The sequence below is a fragment of the Ambystoma mexicanum genome, chromosome 6q (assembly GCF_040938575.1).
Source record: "Ambystoma mexicanum isolate Mex_15411 chromosome 6q, UKY_AmexF1_1, whole genome shotgun sequence".
NCBI classification, from domain to species: Eukaryota; Metazoa; Chordata; class Amphibia; order Caudata; family Ambystomatidae; genus Ambystoma; species Ambystoma mexicanum.
The window spans coordinates 17,787,146-17,806,743 of record NC_090937.1 but is presented as its reverse complement, the minus strand read 5'-3'; the positions used below and the strand labels follow the sequence as shown (position 1 = coordinate 17,806,743).

The window sequence follows — 19,598 nt, the reverse complement described above, 5'->3', positions numbered from 1 at the left end:
AGGCCACATACAGTGACTTCTTTTGATCAACAATGCCTGGTAAGCCGAGAGCATATAAATCAGACAATTGACAGATGTTCACATTTCTGTTCTGAAACACCCAGAAAAGTGAGGGTTAAACCCTTTATTTCTGCCCAATTAGTACATTTTCCTAGAGAAGAAAATCTGAGCCCGCTATCAGGATAGTATATATGAATGATATTACACAGTTCATCAAAGCCCACTGTCCAAGGCTTCCTCAAGTTATCAATTAGTCTCTAATTATCCTCAACTTAAAACCCACAGTCCCAAGATTTCCCCACATACATATGGTTAATAATGGAGCTCACAGTATCAAACAGTACAGTTATATAATCACACCATGGTTTTTCATATATGCCAATATGCTTAGCCTTTTGCACCATGGGATTATGGCTATTACACACTTTCAAAAGTCTGCCCCATTCCCTTTAGTTATTGCTTTCTATTTCTGTTTATTTTTCATTTATTTCATTTATAGATAATGATTCCGTCCATTATTGTCATCTTGGCGCTGGGAAAGATACTAAGGCTGATTAGGAACAAACACTAAATAGTTGTATGGTGAACTCAAACATTAGCTGCTCGTCTAAGATCATTAGGGGCAAGGGTATTAATCAGAACCTATTCAGCCACTATACCCAGGAAAAACCTGCCTCATTGTCTTGAAGAAGAACTGAATATTCTACATAATGTTCAATTTACCTGTTCTTTTCACAATTTTGGATGGTTAGACAGGCTGAGAAATAGGGCTGAAGGTACTCAGTGCCAAATGACTGAGGTGGATTTTCTGAGTAAGGAGTCCAAGATAGCCATTTTAAAATGTGTTGGAACTCTACCAGATGTTTAAAAAGCATTGACTAGCAAGAGTTCAATACATTGGCTTCAGAGTTTAGCAGGACAAACATCAAGATGGGAACCAACAACTTTCCATTTCCATTTCATCCTTTGAATGTCTTTAACTGTAATTTGTCAGAAGTGAGATACTCTTGAGGGGTTGATTTGAATGGTGGTAAGAGCTTAAAAAAATGGAGAACGAATATGTTAATAACTGACCTTGTCCATAATTACTGAACTGAATTTATCAGTAATACGACTAATTACATAGGGTCTGCAAAGGTTTGATCAGAGAGGATGACGTTTTGGGGTTCCCAGAATGTTGGACAATACAAAAAATATCTTTGGATGATCTGATGGCAAAGTTAACTTTAGTAGAGTAAAAATAAATCTTAGCATTGTTAATTGCTAATTTGTGACTACAATGACTGATAAATAAATGACTCTGTCTGCCTGCACATCCCTCCGTCACAATTGATTGGAACAGCCTGCATCCACAGGCGGGTCGGTAAAAGCTGGCTGCAAAAGAAAGCTGCCACTTTAAGAACTTGTAAAAGTGATGGGACTCTTTTACATGCTTGCATCTCTCTGTGCAGCGGTTCCACCCTCCACTCTCACGTCACCAACCGTCACGCCCAGTTCCTGTTTTTTCCACCGACTGGCTGGGTCGGAATTGCTGCATGCGTTCTCTGACATCCCAGGATTTTTTTCGGTTTTGGGGCATTACATTTAGATGTTCACTCCTATTTTGATTCGGATTGGTGCTTTTTATTTCTTGACTTGTTCTGACGTATTTGTATACTACAGGATTCAAGCAATGCATCCTTTGTTCTAGACGGGAGATCTACATTATGCCGGTTCCCACTGCCTGGGGATCCAACACCCGGTGACTTCATGCCTATTCTGCTGTGGAATTCACCCATGGTCTCTGCAAAGTAATCTTATATCCATGTCAGAGCCGGGACTGCTACCAAAGGCAACTAAGGACTTTGTTAGGACCAGGAAGGAGGCCAACATTGGTAAGAGTGAGATGGTACCTGCAGGTTGGGTAAGCGTTTCGGCACCTATCTTTGACCGAGGTGAAGACCGCAACCCCAGTTTCAGGGTCTTCACAGGATCGCAGAGAAAATAAAGAAAGGGGACTTTGTACATGACTGCATGGCATGAATAGACAGGAGTGAAGGAAACCCCCTGGTTATGGAAGAAGTGATAGAAGGGGGAGCATGATTTTCATTGATAGAAGTTCCAGCATTGATCAGACAAAGGGGCAGAGGCATTCTGGTTGTGCAGTGGTGGGGCACAGACGAGGAGTACACAAGTGGGGGGAGATGATAGTGTATTCACAAACATGATTGCCAAATCATTACTCTGCACAAGCAGCAGAACTAGTGGCCTTGATTGAAACACTAAACATGTCAGAGGGCCAAGCAGTGAACAGCTTCTCTGACTCAGCCTATGTCACCTCTACAGTGCACTCAGGATTAGCAAGACACAAAAGGAGAGGGTTTAAAAGAAGTGATGGTACTCTCGTTCAGCATGCAGCATTACTGAGTAAACTTCTTGAAATGTTACTGCTCCCAGTAGGGTTAGCATTAATAAAGTGCAATGGCCAAACAGGAGAGTAAGACTTTATTTCACTTGGAAATGAAAGAGCAGACAGAGCAGCAAAAGAACCAGCATACATTCCAGAGGGATTACATGTGCTGTTTCCTGGCGAAGAAGAAAAAATACCTCTGATAGCAGTATTGAAAGTAAGTAAAGAAAAAGATGCATTAACAGAAAACTTTAATGCAACCCCAATATTGCAGATAATTGAATTACAGGGAGAAGCATCAGATGTTGAAAAAGAGTTGTGAAAAAGGAGAGGATGTTCTCTGTCCGCAACTGACCTGGTTTGGTGACATGATAGCACAGGAATGGTTGTCAAGTCGAAGAAATTGTTACAATTGGCATTGGAACAGAGTCACTATCCTACCCACATATCAAAAGAGCATGTGGCTGGAGGAATAAGTGAAGACTGGCTTGTTCCAAATCTGTTTGAATATGTCACTGAGTATGTAAATAACCTCATGACTTGCCAGATGTTTTGGCTTAGTCTCACCTTGAGAGTTGTACAGGGAACATTGCTGCGACCGGAAGCCCCTTCTGGCACTTTCCATATCTATTTTGTTGATATGCAAGAGAGGTGTACTTCTTGCAAGTACCTACATGTTGTTGTGTTTCCATTCTCACGTTGGCTTGAGGAAGGTCCCTGTGCCAACACTGTTGCCTGCTCTGCATCACTTTGCCAATGACTAATATAGGAGATAACCACACTCCTGGGGATGAAGCATAAACTATGCACAGTTCACCATCCTCAAGCCAATAGTTTGGTTGAAAAGATGAATGGACGGCTGAAAATGCGATTGGCTAAGCTTCCGCAAACGCTTGAAAAATCATGGGTGCACTGCTTGCCTCTTACTTTGTATGTGCTAAGAAATACGTCTGTATGAGATCATCAACTGACTCCTCACAAGATTGTTACAGGGCAGAGAATGCATGCGCCAATTCTGTTGCTGCATACAATCTCTGACGCTCACTCTACCTCGGCTATTCTGAGGGGGAATTTGATAGGTACCTCAAAGAACTTGCCAAGTCCCTTAAATATAACTCCTTGCAGAGGAGGCCTAAAAAACAATCTGCACAATCAGGTGATGCAAACGTACATTTCCCACAAGCAGCACCTCTTGATCCGGGTGACCATGTCCTTGTGTGGAACCACGTCAGAAAGTGGAAGGAAGAGCGTTTCACTGGCCCACATACCATTGTCTATTTAACACCAACTGCTGTCAAGCACGAAGGATGCTGTGGATGGATCCACATCACGGTCGTTCACAGAGACAAAAGCACTTTCCCCCAAAGGACAACATAATGGGGAGTATAGCCAAACTTTCTTTCAGTTTTCTTACAGCAATTAGAATGTATAAAAAGCCAGCGAAAGAGGCTGTTGAAGAAGCGTATAATGCAAAATGTGTGGAAAAGAAAAAGACATTCCTGGAACGTAATCATGTTAATATGTCTTAGTATAGTATCAATACTTTTGTTTTATTTTGTTTTTAAAGAAAAAAGTGAGAAACAAACAATGAAAAAAGAAAGATGGCAAAAAGAAATATGATGAATTTGGAGGGTTTCCACCATGGCACTCAAGAGGAGCATAATTCATTAATGGGAAACATGTGGTATGATGAGATTATACATGTGGGAAGAGAGAGAGTAAATGGAACATGCTATGTCTGCTCTCTCATTCCACATGTAGTTGGAGTGTCCAAACTTTTCCTGCCCCGTGCTGTGTCCTATGACTAGGCATGATGCCTAATGCACCTGCCTCTCTGTAGAACTAGAAGTTTATTCCAGGGCAGAAAGGTAGACATTCACCGGGTGCATGAAGGGTAAAACGTGTATGAAGACAATTTCGTGATTTAACACAAATGCTACAAAATGAGCAAACCCGGCATAATGTGGAGGAGGTGGAGTATGTGACTGAGGATATGTCACTGAAGGTCCTAAACAAGGGGAGTTGCAAATAAGAGACCATAAAAGATTCCAGTGCACAACTAAAGAAGGGCAAAGAGTCCCCTGGTGTCACACAAGGCCACTGATGAGTATAGAAGGAGCAGTATGGTATGGGGACAAATGGGAGGGGGAGTAGTGCAGTGTTTTGCTGAAGGATTGATGGGTTTTGAGCAAAACATGGCAGCCAAGGTTAATGACAGCTGCAGAGCAACTTGGTTAAATGCTTTAACTCGGCTACATGTAAAACATCAACCAGTCGATAAAAGGAGCTTTACATGATTCCCTTTGTGTTTCAGGTCAAGTGGGCCCCTTTTACTGTGCACTCATTCAGGCTGTGATATTGGATTTTTGGTGGGCCTGCAGATCCAAAGAATATGCCCAGCTTCCAACTGACTGGAGTGGAGTGTGTGCTCTCATCACCTTGCATAGTCCTGCACTAGTGGTCCCTCAAAATAGCACTGCTATGAAAATTGCACGGGACGGAAAAATGGCACAGCAAAATGAGCAGCAAAACATAATGAGGAGAAAACGAGAAAGCTATTATTTCTCAAGAAAGAGCATGGAGAACCTAGCTGCTATCCAGATGAGTACCATTTATTCTCCACGGCTGCCACTTTGTTCACTTCATTGTTGCTTCCAGACGTACAGGCTGCAGAAAAATAAAAAATTGCTGCAGCTGATTCGATATGAGTTATTGCAGTTCACAAAACTCAAAGCAAAAGGGTTGAATGCAATTAAAGAGGAGATAAGAGCCTTACGCTTGGAGGCCCCTCAGAATCGTTTTGTCTTGGACCTCCTAACAGTCATTAAAGTAGGTGTCTGCGCTAAGTTGAGGACAATTGCTGCACCTGATGGTGAGGCCTCAAATGGAAGCAGCCATACAAGAGATACGGACAGTCTAGGGAAAAATGACAAGCGTGGTCAATGAAGTGCAAGCAAAACTCTGTCTGGACAGCATCTTCACATGGGTACCCACCTAGCTTTCCTGATTGTTTCGAGTGACTGTTCCCATCACCTTCTGTGTTTTTAAGAACATTTTTAACATATATTTTAACAAGGAAAAAGTACATTTGATGCTACCCTTGAGTGTTGACAAAAACAGCTTTGAAATGAAGAGCAGAAATAAAATAATAGGCAAAGATGAAGAGGAGGATGGGTTTTTACACAGCCTGCAGATGTTGAACATTACAAAGAGTTCTGGATTCAATGTCTAAAGGATGGACATGGTGTGTATGGGTGGGGCAAGATCTGAATGGTTAAGAGGAGACTAGGGATACATGACTCGATTGGAGAACATTTGGATACATAAAGTTGAAGTTTTTTTTTTTTTATTTTTTATTGTTATAGCTGAACTAAATCAACTTTACAATATCTCATTAATATTTCATCTTCATTCATATTTATAAAATTGTAGTATTGTATATAAAAGGTACACATAAAAAGTGCACACAGGAAATACATGAAAATACACACATATGATACACATAAAAAGTACACATAAAAAGTACACATATACAAACGTATCTATACATATATCCCTCACTAATGGTTATCATAATAGTTAGATCTTGGGTTCTGTCAGTTCTTGATCAATATCCAGTCTCAAATCCTTCACAAGAGCAATGGTAGCGAGCCTTAGAGCGGTGGTGTGCCCGCAATAGATCAACCACCAAAGAGATTCTGTTGTAATATGGGTGTTTTCATATAGCAGTGGTTTAAAATAGAACTCCTGTTGCTGTTTAAGGATTTGACATTCTGTAAGGAGATGCCGTAGGGTTTCAGGTTGATCATTTATCTTACAGAAACGGCATAGATTATCTTCCTTCATTATCATTTTCCTTTTGGCTTTCAGATCCCTTGTTTCACATAAGTTAAAACGTATTCTTAAAAATTGTCTTCTATGATCAGTTGAAGGTGATCTAAATAGATATGGTTCCACAGTACTATGCCTTTTAAGCAGGTATGCATTTTTGGGGAAATCATGATACTTCAGGCAAATCTCCCTCGTGCGTAACCAATCATACTGAAATATCTTAGTTTTGGCCCTGTCTGGATTTGTAAGGAGGTCATCAAGGGAAAGATCTGCTTCGGCCAAAGCTTCAATTATAGTATGCCGCCATTTCACCATATATTGATCATTAGTCGTAAACACATAATCAGCAAGGGTATTAATCAATTTATGCCTACCGGGCGCCAAAATACATTTTCTGTACAATGAAATCATTTGCCAGATATAGCGTGCATGTAATGAAATTAGCCCCAATTCATACCTGACCCAAGACATAGGTACACATTTTGGTAAACCCAGGATGCGTTTCCAGAATTTACTTTCAAAGCGTAACCATGTATTTCTCATTATACACGGTTTTGTTTCCGCTCCGTAGAGTAATACCGGAACCACTTTCTGTTTGAAGTATGTTATGGCAGGTGTAATAGTGAATTTACCATATTTGGTTTGAATAATTAAAGCTTGTGAGATCATCATGTTCAACTTCTGATTGAGACTTAGTAGATATGCTTTATTACTTGCTCCATCAATAATAACTCCTAAATAAATATATTGTGGAACTATCTCTAGTATATGGTCTTGTAAACACCACCTTAACGCTTTTTGTTTCTTATTTAGGGTACCACTTGAGTTCGGGTTACAGACCATTATCTTTGTTTTATTCATATTCACGGTTAACTTATTCTCAGTGACATATCTAGCAAGTGCATCGAGCAGGTTTTGTAGGCCACGAGGGGTTTTCGAAATCAAAACCAAATCATCAGCATATAGCAAAGCTGCAACTGCTTTGCCTGCTAATTTCGGCGCATCAGAAGTAACCTCTTTGAAAGCTTTACATATATCAGCAATAAAAAAATTAAACAAAGTGGCTGCAAGTATACAGCCTTGTCTGAGACCCCTATAAGTTGGAATATTGGTGGATAGTAGGCCTTGTAGATTTAGCCTCACTCGTATGCTGGTCTCTGAATGTAACATACTTATCAAACTAATTAAGTATGTAGGGCACTTTTCTCGGGTTAATTTGTCAAATAATATTGATCTAACCACTGAGTCAAACGCCGCTCTAAAGTCGACGAACACAAAAAATAATGGTTGTTTCAGGAGGTTATGATGCTGTATTAAAGCTGTTATTGATAACAGATTTATAGATGTTCCCATGCCACGTATAAACCCTGTTTGATGCGGATCTTGCTTGTCACAAGTTTTTACCCAATTGTTAAAGTCCCGTAAAATAAACCTGCAAAAGATTTTCCCAGGTATATCCAAGAGTGCGATCGGTCTATAATTCGCCGGTTTAGACCTGTCACCTTTTTTGAAGATGGGCACTACCACAGAGGATTTCCAAGACTTTGGGATACTGTTAGATTGTAGGGCATAAGTAAAGATATTGTATAGGATCAGGGCCCATTGTTCCGGATACTGCTTCATCATGTAGTTGGTTAACCCATCAGGTCCTGGGGCCCTTGAGTTGGATGCTCTAAGGATAAATCCTAATATATCTTCTCTAGATATTTGTAATAATTCCACGCTATTACATGGTATCACGGGGCTGTTTTGTCTGACTTCAGGGTCAGCATATAGTTCTGTGTAGTAGTTGATCCATAGTGTTTCAGTTACACCGTTTATCTGAACCGGGCCCTGTTCCAAATGGTTAGCAGCATTAAGCAACGCCCAAATTTGGGCTGTATTTTTTGACATAATCACCTTAAGCATTTCTTCACCATCAGACTGGTAAAGAATACATCGACGAGTACGAATCCAAGCAGTATATGCACGTTGAAGTGAACGAATGACCTCAAACCTGATGTTCACCGGCAGTGATAATGCCATTCTCTTTTCTCGTCTCAGTAAGGTTTTACGTTTCCGAACCTCATCATCAGCACTGTGTCTAGGTGCAAAGTACACATGAGTTCGTGTTGAAGAGTGCAGTTTGAACATTTGGAGTGTGACGTTGTATGGTTCTTCTACCCCGCTGTTCCCCATCTGTTCACCCAGCAACTCCTCATTCAACTCATTCAAGGTAGATTTGTTCCACCTAAACCTTATTCTTGAATTATTTATTATCAAATTGGTGGCATACCGCTCTTTTTCTAAATTGTATGGTTCTTTGTAGCAGTTCCATTTCAAGGTTAGCATATGATGATCGCTCACAGTCTGTGTTAACACTTTAAATGAAGCAATGTTTTGAAACATTGCTTTGTCCGTATAAATATAATCAATTGTGGAGCTACTAAGTCCTCTACGCCACGTCTCACTAGCAGGTGTGTCACCAGGTATCGCACCGTTAAGCATCAGCATGTTACGCTCACACATCAAATCCGCCCATATTTAATTTATGCAGCGTTTTTGTGATTTTTTGTCTATCAGACATTGCATATTCAGATCTCCCACAAGAATGACATTTGTTATTTCAGAAGTCATAAGAATCAAGTTGAAGAAATTCTCCAGTTCTTTGATGAAGATTTTATCCGAGATACCCATTGGGTTACGATAGATATTAATTAGAGCCAAACATCCTCCGGGGTAGAGAATTTTAACTAATTGCATGAATATATTCGGGGTTGCCCAAGGCCTAATTGACAGGCCCCTCCCCATTTTAATGGCAATTAGTAACCCAGAGGATGGACGTCCTTTCTTATTTGATCTGGCTGCCAAAAATGCTATTTCATGATTGTTCCATACCGGGCAATCCACCAGCCACGTCTCTTGTAGGGCTATTATATCATAGTTATTAAGATCGTTGCTATCTTTTGCAGAGAGATGGCCATGACCACAGGTATTCCAACTTACCAGGGTCAATATGTCATCTCGCCACTCCTTGTATTATGATCTTTTCTCTCTCGGTCTATAATCATTTTTCCCCCGGTCTCCTACCATCTCATTTTGATCTAGTAGGTTTTGTTTGCGATATATATTTAGGGATCTACCAGCCATATTGTCATTTGGGTCCTGTAGTTGTTCATAGTTCATATTAGTCGATAAGATTGTAGGATCAACTGCTAGCAAAAAACCCATTGTGAACAGTTCCATCCTAGCTTGCCATATAATATTTCTGACAAGGTTGGATGAAATCCACAATCGAACAACGTCAAGCTTCTCCTCATTTAAAAATTCAACTTGTTGAATATCAGTTGAAGAGATATCTCTTAACTCTTCAATGTCTTCAAATATCATCAACACACTTGTTCTGTTTAAGTCATAGGATATATGGGGAGCAGGGCGGCATTTCAGAATAAATCTGTGATATAATTTCGGGTCTAGGGCATGTTTTAATTTCTTTCCTGTTCCCCCACTTAGCCGTTCCATTTCAAGTCGTTGGTTTTGTTCCGAGTTTCTCTCAATATTTTGTATTGTATCAGGTGAATACACTGTAGTTTTACTATTGAATGACACTTTGCGGCCCTCCACTACAGGGTTTATCACAGGGGTCTGATCTTGTTTCCATCTTAAATACTCATCAACCGAGTTCTGTATGGTCTCTCTAATATCTTTTAGTATATCTGGTGAAGGTTCTCTCACTGGAGGAGGGTTCGCACTTATAGTATTTGTTATAGCATCATTCTTTGTGTGGTTTATCACTATAGTACTAACCAGTGGGGTACAAGATGTTTCATGGTTTGTAATATTACCAGCAGCTTGTTGCAGCCGCAATTGATCCTCGGAACCTTTTTTTGCAAGCAGAGCCACTAGATCATCTAGTGGAACATAATCGTTATGGGATACAACATTCACAGATTGGCTAGCTACCGGTTCTCTAGCCTGTCTTAAATTAGTATGATTCACTTTTAGACCACCTCCCCCCACCTCTTTACTTTTCGAAGTAATTTGTAAACGTTTCAGGAATTGATTAGTAGCGGCCTTTAAAGGTCGCAAGGCCTGCTTCTGGTTTTTAGTTTTCTTTTTAGTTATAGTGTTAACTTTGGATCTTACATTGGTTCTTGAGTCAAACATATTGTACACACCAAAGTCATACCCTCGGTTATCTACAGCAGTTTTATCTGCATTCGCCTTAACAGAGGTACAACTTTCCACAGTCACTATCCCGCTACTAGAAGGGCTACAATGCACCTCATCGTCACTGGATGTGACAGGGCATATAATAGACTCAAAAATAGGTAAAGTCGGTACCACATTCTCCACCTCGTGCTTCCCCTTTACATCGGATGACATTTGTGCACAATCTTTATTTTTAATATCTTTCATTGACTTTGGTGACTTATTATCATCCAAGTCAATGTACCGAGATATTTTATCTAGGTTCTGAGTGATCAATTCAATCTGCACAGCTTGTCGACTTATCTTTGCATCCAAGGTCTCAAACAATTTAAAAAGGGACATAATCGAGATATTTATGGCATTCAGCGTTATTTCCACCAGTGAGCCGTGTACAGTTTGTCCACCATTACCATCTGTGATTCCCACACTCGGAGCAATCTTTTTGTGTGGTGCACGTGGTGTAGGATAGACAAAAGAAGATGTCAAATCTCTAGGGTATTGTGTGTGGTGATCAAAAAGGCTTGGGGATCCATATAAACTACCATCATTGCCCTTGGTTCTATCGTTGAGAATTGGGGATTCCAACAAGGCAGGGTCATCTACCACAATCTCATTAATAGAGTCGTCCAAATTAGATTTATTTGTAGCAGTTATATTTTCAATCTCCTCCTGCATATCTTTATTCTCACCCTCATTAGTGACTTCCTTATTAATATCATTTAGTTTGTTTCTACATGCAGCTACAGAATTTTGTGTGGTTAAATCGATTAAAGGGCACTCCTCAGTTCTCTCGAGGTCACGTTGAGTAGAGCATATCTCATTTACAATAATAGTGTCCGAAATCGACACATTTGAATTCACAGAACCCACATGCGGTGCGATTATCCCTCCACCCATATTTACCGGGCTCAAAGGTTGTTTTTCAACACACGTGGGAAAGGTTAAATCTGAGTCACCCCTTAGCGTACAAAATCCTCGTATATCACTAGTAGGGTTCTTACTCACGGGAGTCACAGCAGTTGCACCTCCTAATTTTTTTTTAAGAATAGTAACGGGGGAGGCTTTAGGGGTCGCAGGCTTAAGATTCACAGAGGCTCTTGTAATCACAATATTAGCTGGCATCCCAGATGTCAGCGTGTATGTTATACCTTTCATTCGGCACGTTTAGCAGCCAAGTGATTATATATGCAACAAAATGAATAAAAATAAATAAGTCTTACTCCACAAACCCCAATCCGCTATCACCGCTCTGACAGCAGTAACAGCAACCTTTCCAGGGTGTGCGCCACCAGCGCTTAACAGTCGTTAAACAGTCGGCGCCCTTCACCCCTCACGGGCTTAACGCCGCAAGGGTGGCTCGAGCGAGTTCTTATCCTCGAGTAAGGTCACGTGATTGGTCACGTGCAGCCAATCGGTCCCGCCTCCTCCAGGAAGCAGGGCGCTGGAAACAAAAGAGCTTTCCCAGCAAGAGCAGCGCTCGCAGTGCTGTGGGAGAGCAAGAAGCAGGTATGCGACCCAATGTGAAAAACACTCCTTGGTTTTTAGTTCAGGACACACCGCAAGGTCGGCTCGAGCGAGTTCTTATCCTCGAGTAAGGTCACGTGATTGGTCACGTGCAACCAATCGGTCCCGCCTCCTCCAGGAAGCAGGGCGCTGGAAACAAAAGAGCTTTCCCAGCAAGAGCAGCGCTCGCAGTGCTGTGGGAGAGCAAGAAGCAGGTATGCGACCCAATGTGAAAAACACTCCTTGGTTTTTAGTTCAGGACACACCGCAAGGTCGGCTCGAGCGAGTTCTTATCCTCGAGTAAGGTCACGTGATTGGTCACGTGCAGCCAATCGGTCCCGCCTCCTCCAGGAAGCAGGGCGCTGGAAACAAAAGAGCTTTCCCAGCAAGAGCAGCGCTCGCAGTGCTGTGGGAGAGCAAGAAGCAGGTATGCGACCCAATGTGAAAAACACTCCTTGGTTTTTAGTTCAGGACAAGTTGAAGTTGCTAGGAAGGAACGAGAGGCCCAAAAGATGTAGTTATTAATTAATTAATAAAAGGGAGGAATAATGTAATAAAAATACAAGTTCAGCATGGTATGAAGGAATGTATTTAGCTGCGAGAGTAGCACTGTAAAAGGAGAGGGGGCTCTTTCTGATATCTGTGAAATTAAATGCTTAATAACACAAATCCATAAATATAGGGACACAGGTAAGTATAATTAAACTTATTGGCAGAACGAACTGCGTTAAATTGGCCTTAAAAGCTTGCTTTTTCAGAAAACGTGTGTTAACATTTTATGTGGGGCAAAGGCTGCTGTGGCTGGTGATTTAGAGTATGCAATGCCAGACCAGCGCTGAGAGAAGTACACTGTGGTTGTTATTTGTTGAGGTCACAGACTAGAGCTCAAAGGTTCCGCCAACGAATAAGTAATACATGACCATTTTATAATTCAAAATCATTCATGAAATACAATTTGCTGATGGTGGCGAAAAGAACCACAGAAGTTTCAAATTGACCCATAGAACACTTTCCTTGGGAAAAGGGTTAGAATGTCCCTGATATGCAACATTTGTGTTCCAGTACGTCCGTGGTTCGAGGCTCTGGCGTTGTCATTGTGGAAAGCAATTCTCATTAGAATTAGGATGAGAAGACCAGGGCAGTGCCACTGGTCATCTCAGATGTTTCAATGACTTAACTTTGTGCCATGGGAATTGGGGGTGGATTGTGATGTCACAAGCTGTAATTGAGGGAGGTGTGGAAAGATTTGTTAAACCAATTATTGAACGCAATATATGCAAAGTGCAAAGTCCAATCAGTTTAGTGTGGTGAGATATTTTCATGCCGCACGTTCACGAATACTAATTACCTTGCGTTGTATAAATGTTTTGACTTTAGTGGCGTTTCTTTGACAGCACCTCTTCATGCAGTTCAGTTCCGCAATCGGTTCGAATTTGCTGTCCCAGCTGCGTCTGGGGCCCTGAATAAAACTGCATCACTTCTTGCATTGACGTACACTCGTTTTTGACTACTTTTGTAATTCTTTGGTGCGTTTTTTACGAGGCAACCCTGATACAGTAGACATGGCCCGACCACCAAATATTCCTCCAATGTAAATTAAGTAATCGCTGACTGCCATGTACGCATGGCAGGCAGCATTTACAGTGGATTTCAATGGCATCTGTATGCTTTTCCAGAAAGCCAGCGGACTTCATAAGAATCCCCAGCATTTGCATTGACAAGGAGGTGGCAAAAACGTACCTTACGTTCCGCCCCTTTTCTCATATAAAACACAGAGTAAATGAAAATGCATAGAAGTCTTATGCACAACTTTTACGCATTTTATTTACGGTACTCCAGCAGCAAAATGAGCTCCAGAGTGTATTAGAATAGACAGAGTCTCCACAACAGTCTTGAACAGGATTACAAAGCTACAGAGATACACTGAAAATCGGTAATTTTCAGATCCAATTTTTTAGATAATTCTGAGAAATGTGCATCTGTACCCGAAAAACTGCATTGTGACCAACATTCCTGAGTCTCAGTCTAGCCCAAAGCCTGGCACATGGTTGAACTCTGTAATTGTAGTTGATGGTGTTTTGCAGGGTAATTATATTGGTTCACATCAAAGTAAGTACAGTAAGTGAGCATATCACTCCGTTTAATGGAAGGAGGGAGCCAAAGTTCATGAATTCCTTGTTCCATTGGGCTTGAATGTTTTTCGTGCAAGTGGTTAATGGTATTGATGTGTGTTAATCAGTCGTCGGAGAACCTCTACTCCAATTGTATTTGCATATAACAAAAACATAGCCTTTTATATAGCATATTATGGTGATACATGCAACATGTGTATTGTTTTTTACACAATATTAGGCTAAGTTATACACATTTTTCCAGTGGCTTGGCCGTGGTTTGGCTCTTTGGGCCTAGCCAGACGTCCAGCTCAGCTCTGCATTGGCTTCCCCCATAAATGGCCTGGATTACCCCAACTCTAGTTACTGATGGCACACAGATCACTGACACAGCTATTTTACAGGTTAGATGCCGCCTATAATCTTGATTTTATAATTAAAAGTGTATCAGATGCTAATGCATCATTTGCAAAATGCCAATCTGAGGTTATTTGAATGTCTGAAACGGATATACTAACAGATTTGCTAGTAACCTAACGTGTGCTTTCATTTTTCTAACAGCCCCTATCTGCAGCCCAGGTTCGGCTCAATTATCTGAAAATACTTGGAGAGCTCAAAACCTACGGTGGAAAAATCTTCAATGCAACACTGCTGGTATGTATAACGTTTCAGGGGCGAATAGTTGCTTAGAGTCCATGGAGTATACAGGTAAGGCAAGCACGCCCTCTCTGGAGCAGCTGGAAATATCGTCATGGTGAGCCTTTAGAGTAGGCGTTTTCCCACGATTAGCAATCATGCCCGGGATATGCAAACTTAAACCAGCGCAATTTGTTCATTTCAATGTATCAGCAGAATGGATAATTTACTGAGCTAAAGCCAGGGGGGCTGCACCTCTTCCAGGAACACTTTAGGAGGAATAGTGTAAATGTAGCTCAAAGTAAACATATTCAATCTGAAGTTTAGAAGTTCCAAAATGTCCAGAATAGCATGCCAAAAGGACCATTCTCATTAGACAATCTGATTAGAAACAATTCATCATAAATCTGTTTTTTGATGTACTTTTTATGGCTTTCCTGATTAAGAGACTCACTACTCTGGCCATATTGGATTCTAGCACAATTGATAAAATGAATACCTTTTTTAAATATGGGATAAGATACTAATTCCGTGGAGGCTCGGAACTCTTACACAATAATACATAGTGCAATGTAGTTTGAATGGAAACCTGTCACAGGGACAGTCAAACTACCTCTCATTAACTCAGGGATTTGGAAGTTGATCCAATCTTCTTTTTGCGGCATCATTTGCACGAGTTAAGGTTCCAAACATAAATTCATTTGTTTAGGGGTGGAAGAGTATATTGCTGCTGGGGCAGGCTCCTATAGAACTGACATGACAAGTTTTTCAAAGAAATGTCTTAAAGAAAGGGAACTTGCTTCTTTCTGGTCTGCCATTGTTCCAATGTAATCTTTCTTTAAAACAAAACAATTCATTTTTATATATTTTAAATTGGGTCTTCCTTATAATGTTTTAATTTCCAAAATCGTGTTTTCGATTGTTTATATTCGATTGTATGCAAATGATTACACCAAGTCGACAAATGACAAAGAAAAGCAATATTTTATTAAAATATAATTACGTAGTTTGCGTTTTGAAAGTTAAAAAATAATGTGTTTATGCAGGGATCAATTATAACATCCAGAGAAAGGGACACACATCAAATAGGTTAACACACTAAACATATTACCACAGTATCCGTAACACATAAAACAACTTTCCATACATTTAATTGCAAAGGCAATTTACAATTCACTAGTAACAGGGTCCAAATATTCAACTAGCTGTTTCCCTGGTCCCTCTGTTGGGATATAATATGTTCAAGGCAAAGTAAGGTGGACATCTCAGTTAGCCAGGACTCAATCTTTAGCTAATTTGTTCAATTTCTGTTTTTTATTGCCAAGTAACACTTAAATATTAGAGTAACAGAAACAGTCTCACAGCGCCAAAGTCAATTAGAGTTAAATGAACTTCCAGCATTGTAAATGTATTCATCAAGATCCAATATGTCCAGCCTGACACATGTTTCGAGCACACAATTGCTCTTCCTCAGAGGCTGATTGCAAAATAATATAGCAACAGAAATCCATAATTGATAACAAACAGTAATACATCTAGAAGCACAGCAAGGCGTTCAGAGGTCGAGTCACAACATTTGGCAAAATATTAGCATTATGTATCAATTTCAGTTAAAGGTTCATTTCACAACCAATTTCAGTTGAAGGTTCATTTCACCACAATCAAAATGAAACCATATATTTGTTTTTAAAATATACAAACATAACATACCAGAGAGAAATAAAGGGAGGGGTATGAGAGAGAGATATAGAATACATCATTAGTAACGCCTTCACTTTATATGCACTCCCATTAAAATGCACAACAGAGCGCCCGCGCGCACTAGCTCAAGAAACTGATTCGAAAGTTGTACTTTAAGATTATTTTCAGAACACGGCAAGAAGATTTTTTTTTAAAATGTTTTTATTATTTTATTCAAACCAAACAACAATACAAACCAAACATGCAGTGCAATTTATGACAATTCAATTAAGCACATTTAAAATTTAGACACTGCTCTCCCAGTCCCACCCCTCTTTATGAGCCTGTCTGTTCCTCGCGTTCAATATCTGCTCCGTGTGGCAGGGTTTTGCTGCCCTCGGATTCTATTGGATCCGATACTACTCCAAACATTTCAGCTATCAATAATTTCCATGCCATGAGGGAGCCCAATTCTTCATCCCCACTCGTGTTACTAGTATCTTGCCACACCATTGTTTCAGCCTCCGCCCATTTCTGTAGGTCTTTCCACCAGACCTCCACTCGTGGCTTATGACACTTCTTCCATCCCATAGCAATCCTTCGTTTTGCAAGCACATATGCCAAATCTTTCAATTTCCCAACATGTTTAAGTTTTCGCGATCTGGCATACCCTCCCAGCAAGCAGGCCCAGGCCGTGTCTATTACGAGCGTGACCCCCTTCCTTGCTAGCTTTTGTGCCACTTCGCCCCAGAAGCATTCAATTACCGGGCATGACCAAAACATGTGTATCATGTCGGCGTTCTCTGTGTTGCACTTGGGACACGCCTGGCTCACAACGCCTGGGAACTTTGATATTCTCAGAGGGGTCATATATGCCCTGTGCGTTATATATAGCTGTATTTGTTTGAACCTGGCATTCCTGGACACCTTCTTGTGATATCTCAGAGCACGTTCCCATATCCCATCTTCCATCGGGACTCCCATCTCCGTTTCCCATTCCAATCTCAAATGTACCAATTCCTTCCCAACCTTAGTCATCAACATCTCATACAATCTAGAGATCTCGTGCCCACCCTCCGATATATCATATATTGCCCCAACAGTAGCATCTGGTTCCTCTGTCAAAATAGTTTCAGGCCACATACTCCGAATCTTCTGCACTATTCCATGATATGTAACATATTGGCCTATATGTAATCCCGCTACTTCCCCAAGTCCTTCAAAATCCATAATAGTCCCATCTTGCCAAATGTCCCCCGACGTAACCAATCCCACTGATTCCCAATAGGTCCTAATAATTACCCTCAGCTGCTTATCTCCCTTTGCCAGTGCAACCAACGGTATCTGCGGGGCACACGGAAAAGGGTCCCCCATCATCCGGCGAGCACGACGCCGCATATTCCACCCCAACCACATCATTCCAGGCCGCTCCCTCATTTCCGAGCCAACCAACCAGATCATTTCCCGCAAGTAAAAAGGAGTACAGTTCCGCCCAAACAACCTATGTTCCGGGGTCTCTTCATCAGAGAGCCACTTAGCCACATATTGCAGCTGAGCCGCTACATAGTAAGCCTCAAAATTAGGCAGTTTAATACCGCCTTTTTCGTAGAAGTTCTGCAACTTCCATAATGCCACTCTATTCCGGGTACCATGCCACAAGAAGTCCCTGCACATACTGTTCAGCTTAACAAAAAACTTCTTAGGTATCATGTATGGAATATTGCTAAAATAATGTAAAAGCCTAGGTAGAACCACCATTTTAAGCATTGCACTTCGTCCCATCATTGCTAAGGGCAACTTCTCCCAAAACCTCATGCATTTCCCAATTTTCCCAATGGCCATATCGGTATTACACTTATGTTCCTCCTCTGCCGTGTGATAGACGTCTATCCCAAGGTAGCGGAAGGAGCTCACTGCCCTTGGTATCTGTAACACCGGCAACCTTTCTACAGGGATTCCTACATAGCCACCCAGCGGGAACACGCAGGATTTCTGGGGGTTCACCGCTATGCCGGACAGACTGGCATACCTATCCAAAACATATTGGAGATTTTCTTCCGGGTATGTCAGATATAGTAATAAATCATCTGCATACAAGGATATTAAGTGTCATTCCCCTCCTATCTCAATACCTATCGGGTCATATTGTTGCCTGAGGTATATTGCTAAGGGCTCCAGGGATAAGATCTAAAGCATCAGGGACCAGGGGCACCCCTGCCTAGTACCTCTGCTCAGCTGCCATCTCTCGGATATCACTGAACCTGTTCAAACTCTGGCCAACGGCTCGCTGTATAGCATCTTAGCCCATCTAATATAACATGGCCCTACTCCATATCCTCCTAGGGCCGCCAACAACCATGGCCACTTAACCGTGCAAGAACACGCTAAGAAGATTAACCAGTCTGGCGAGGTTGCCAGCTGGTACCCTGTAGGGTCTGCGAATGACTGAATTAGAATGCAGAAAACAAGGAATATGTGTCACTTAAATGCACATGTTGTAAAAAATATATATATATATGTTGACATCCATTCATTATGTAAATAAGACATGGGATCAAAACATACCTCTAATTCCTCGCAATTGCGGAAATAACTATACTGTGGTGAGAAATAATCCAGCCCATACCAATTGATCCATAGGGCAAAGTATTGTAGAATATTAGATCAATTCCATGTGGGGTTGCCGCGTTGTGGGATGTTTTACCCATGTAACCGAGCCCTAACACAAAAACAATTGTGCATTACTGGCATTGAAAACATCATGATGGCCAGAACTCCCCAGAAAATGCACAGTGAAATCATTAAGAATAGGCTGCCACCCATTTTTGCCTATGTTGTGAGCACAGGAGGGCACTGTCTAAAACCACCATTGGGCTGCACACAGAGTAGCCTGCAATCATTGGGAATGGCAAGGCTGATTGCCAAAAGCAACCCAGAGCTGTTGGGAATTCATTTTCTTGATGTCAAAAAGTTGCTAAAATCAGAAGAGGATCAGAGGCTCAACTGGCAGGCAAGTAAGCAGCATGGTCTGCTGAAGGTAAGTCCACCCAAGCATTATGAGCCCGGCGCCTCCAGCGCTGGGACTGGGCATATTTATGAGCCTGGTGTCACTGGCGCCAGGACTGGGTCCAAAAGGTCCCAATTGGGACTGGTTGGCACTCGGAACCTGGGTTATGGATCTGCTTCCAAGGGAGTTGGGAAAACCCTGACCTTTTGGAAGCAGAGATCATGACAGTACCCCCCCTCAAGGCCCCTCC

The 19,598-nt window shown here is 41.4% G+C and overlaps 1 protein-coding gene across 2 annotated transcripts in view; it reads left to right on the top strand.

The window, feature by feature from the left end:
- The window catches only part of FRMPD1 (FERM and PDZ domain containing 1), a 1,388,071-nt gene that overhangs the window by 1,042,003 nt on the left and 326,470 nt on the right, over nt 1-19,598 (top strand). For both annotated transcript variants that reach the window (XM_069630382.1, XM_069630381.1), the window contains one exon: nt 14,587-14,679. In XM_069630382.1, the coding sequence (XP_069486483.1) occupies nt 14,587-14,679 (93 nt within the window). The remainder of the gene's footprint in view (nt 1-14,586; nt 14,680-19,598) is intronic.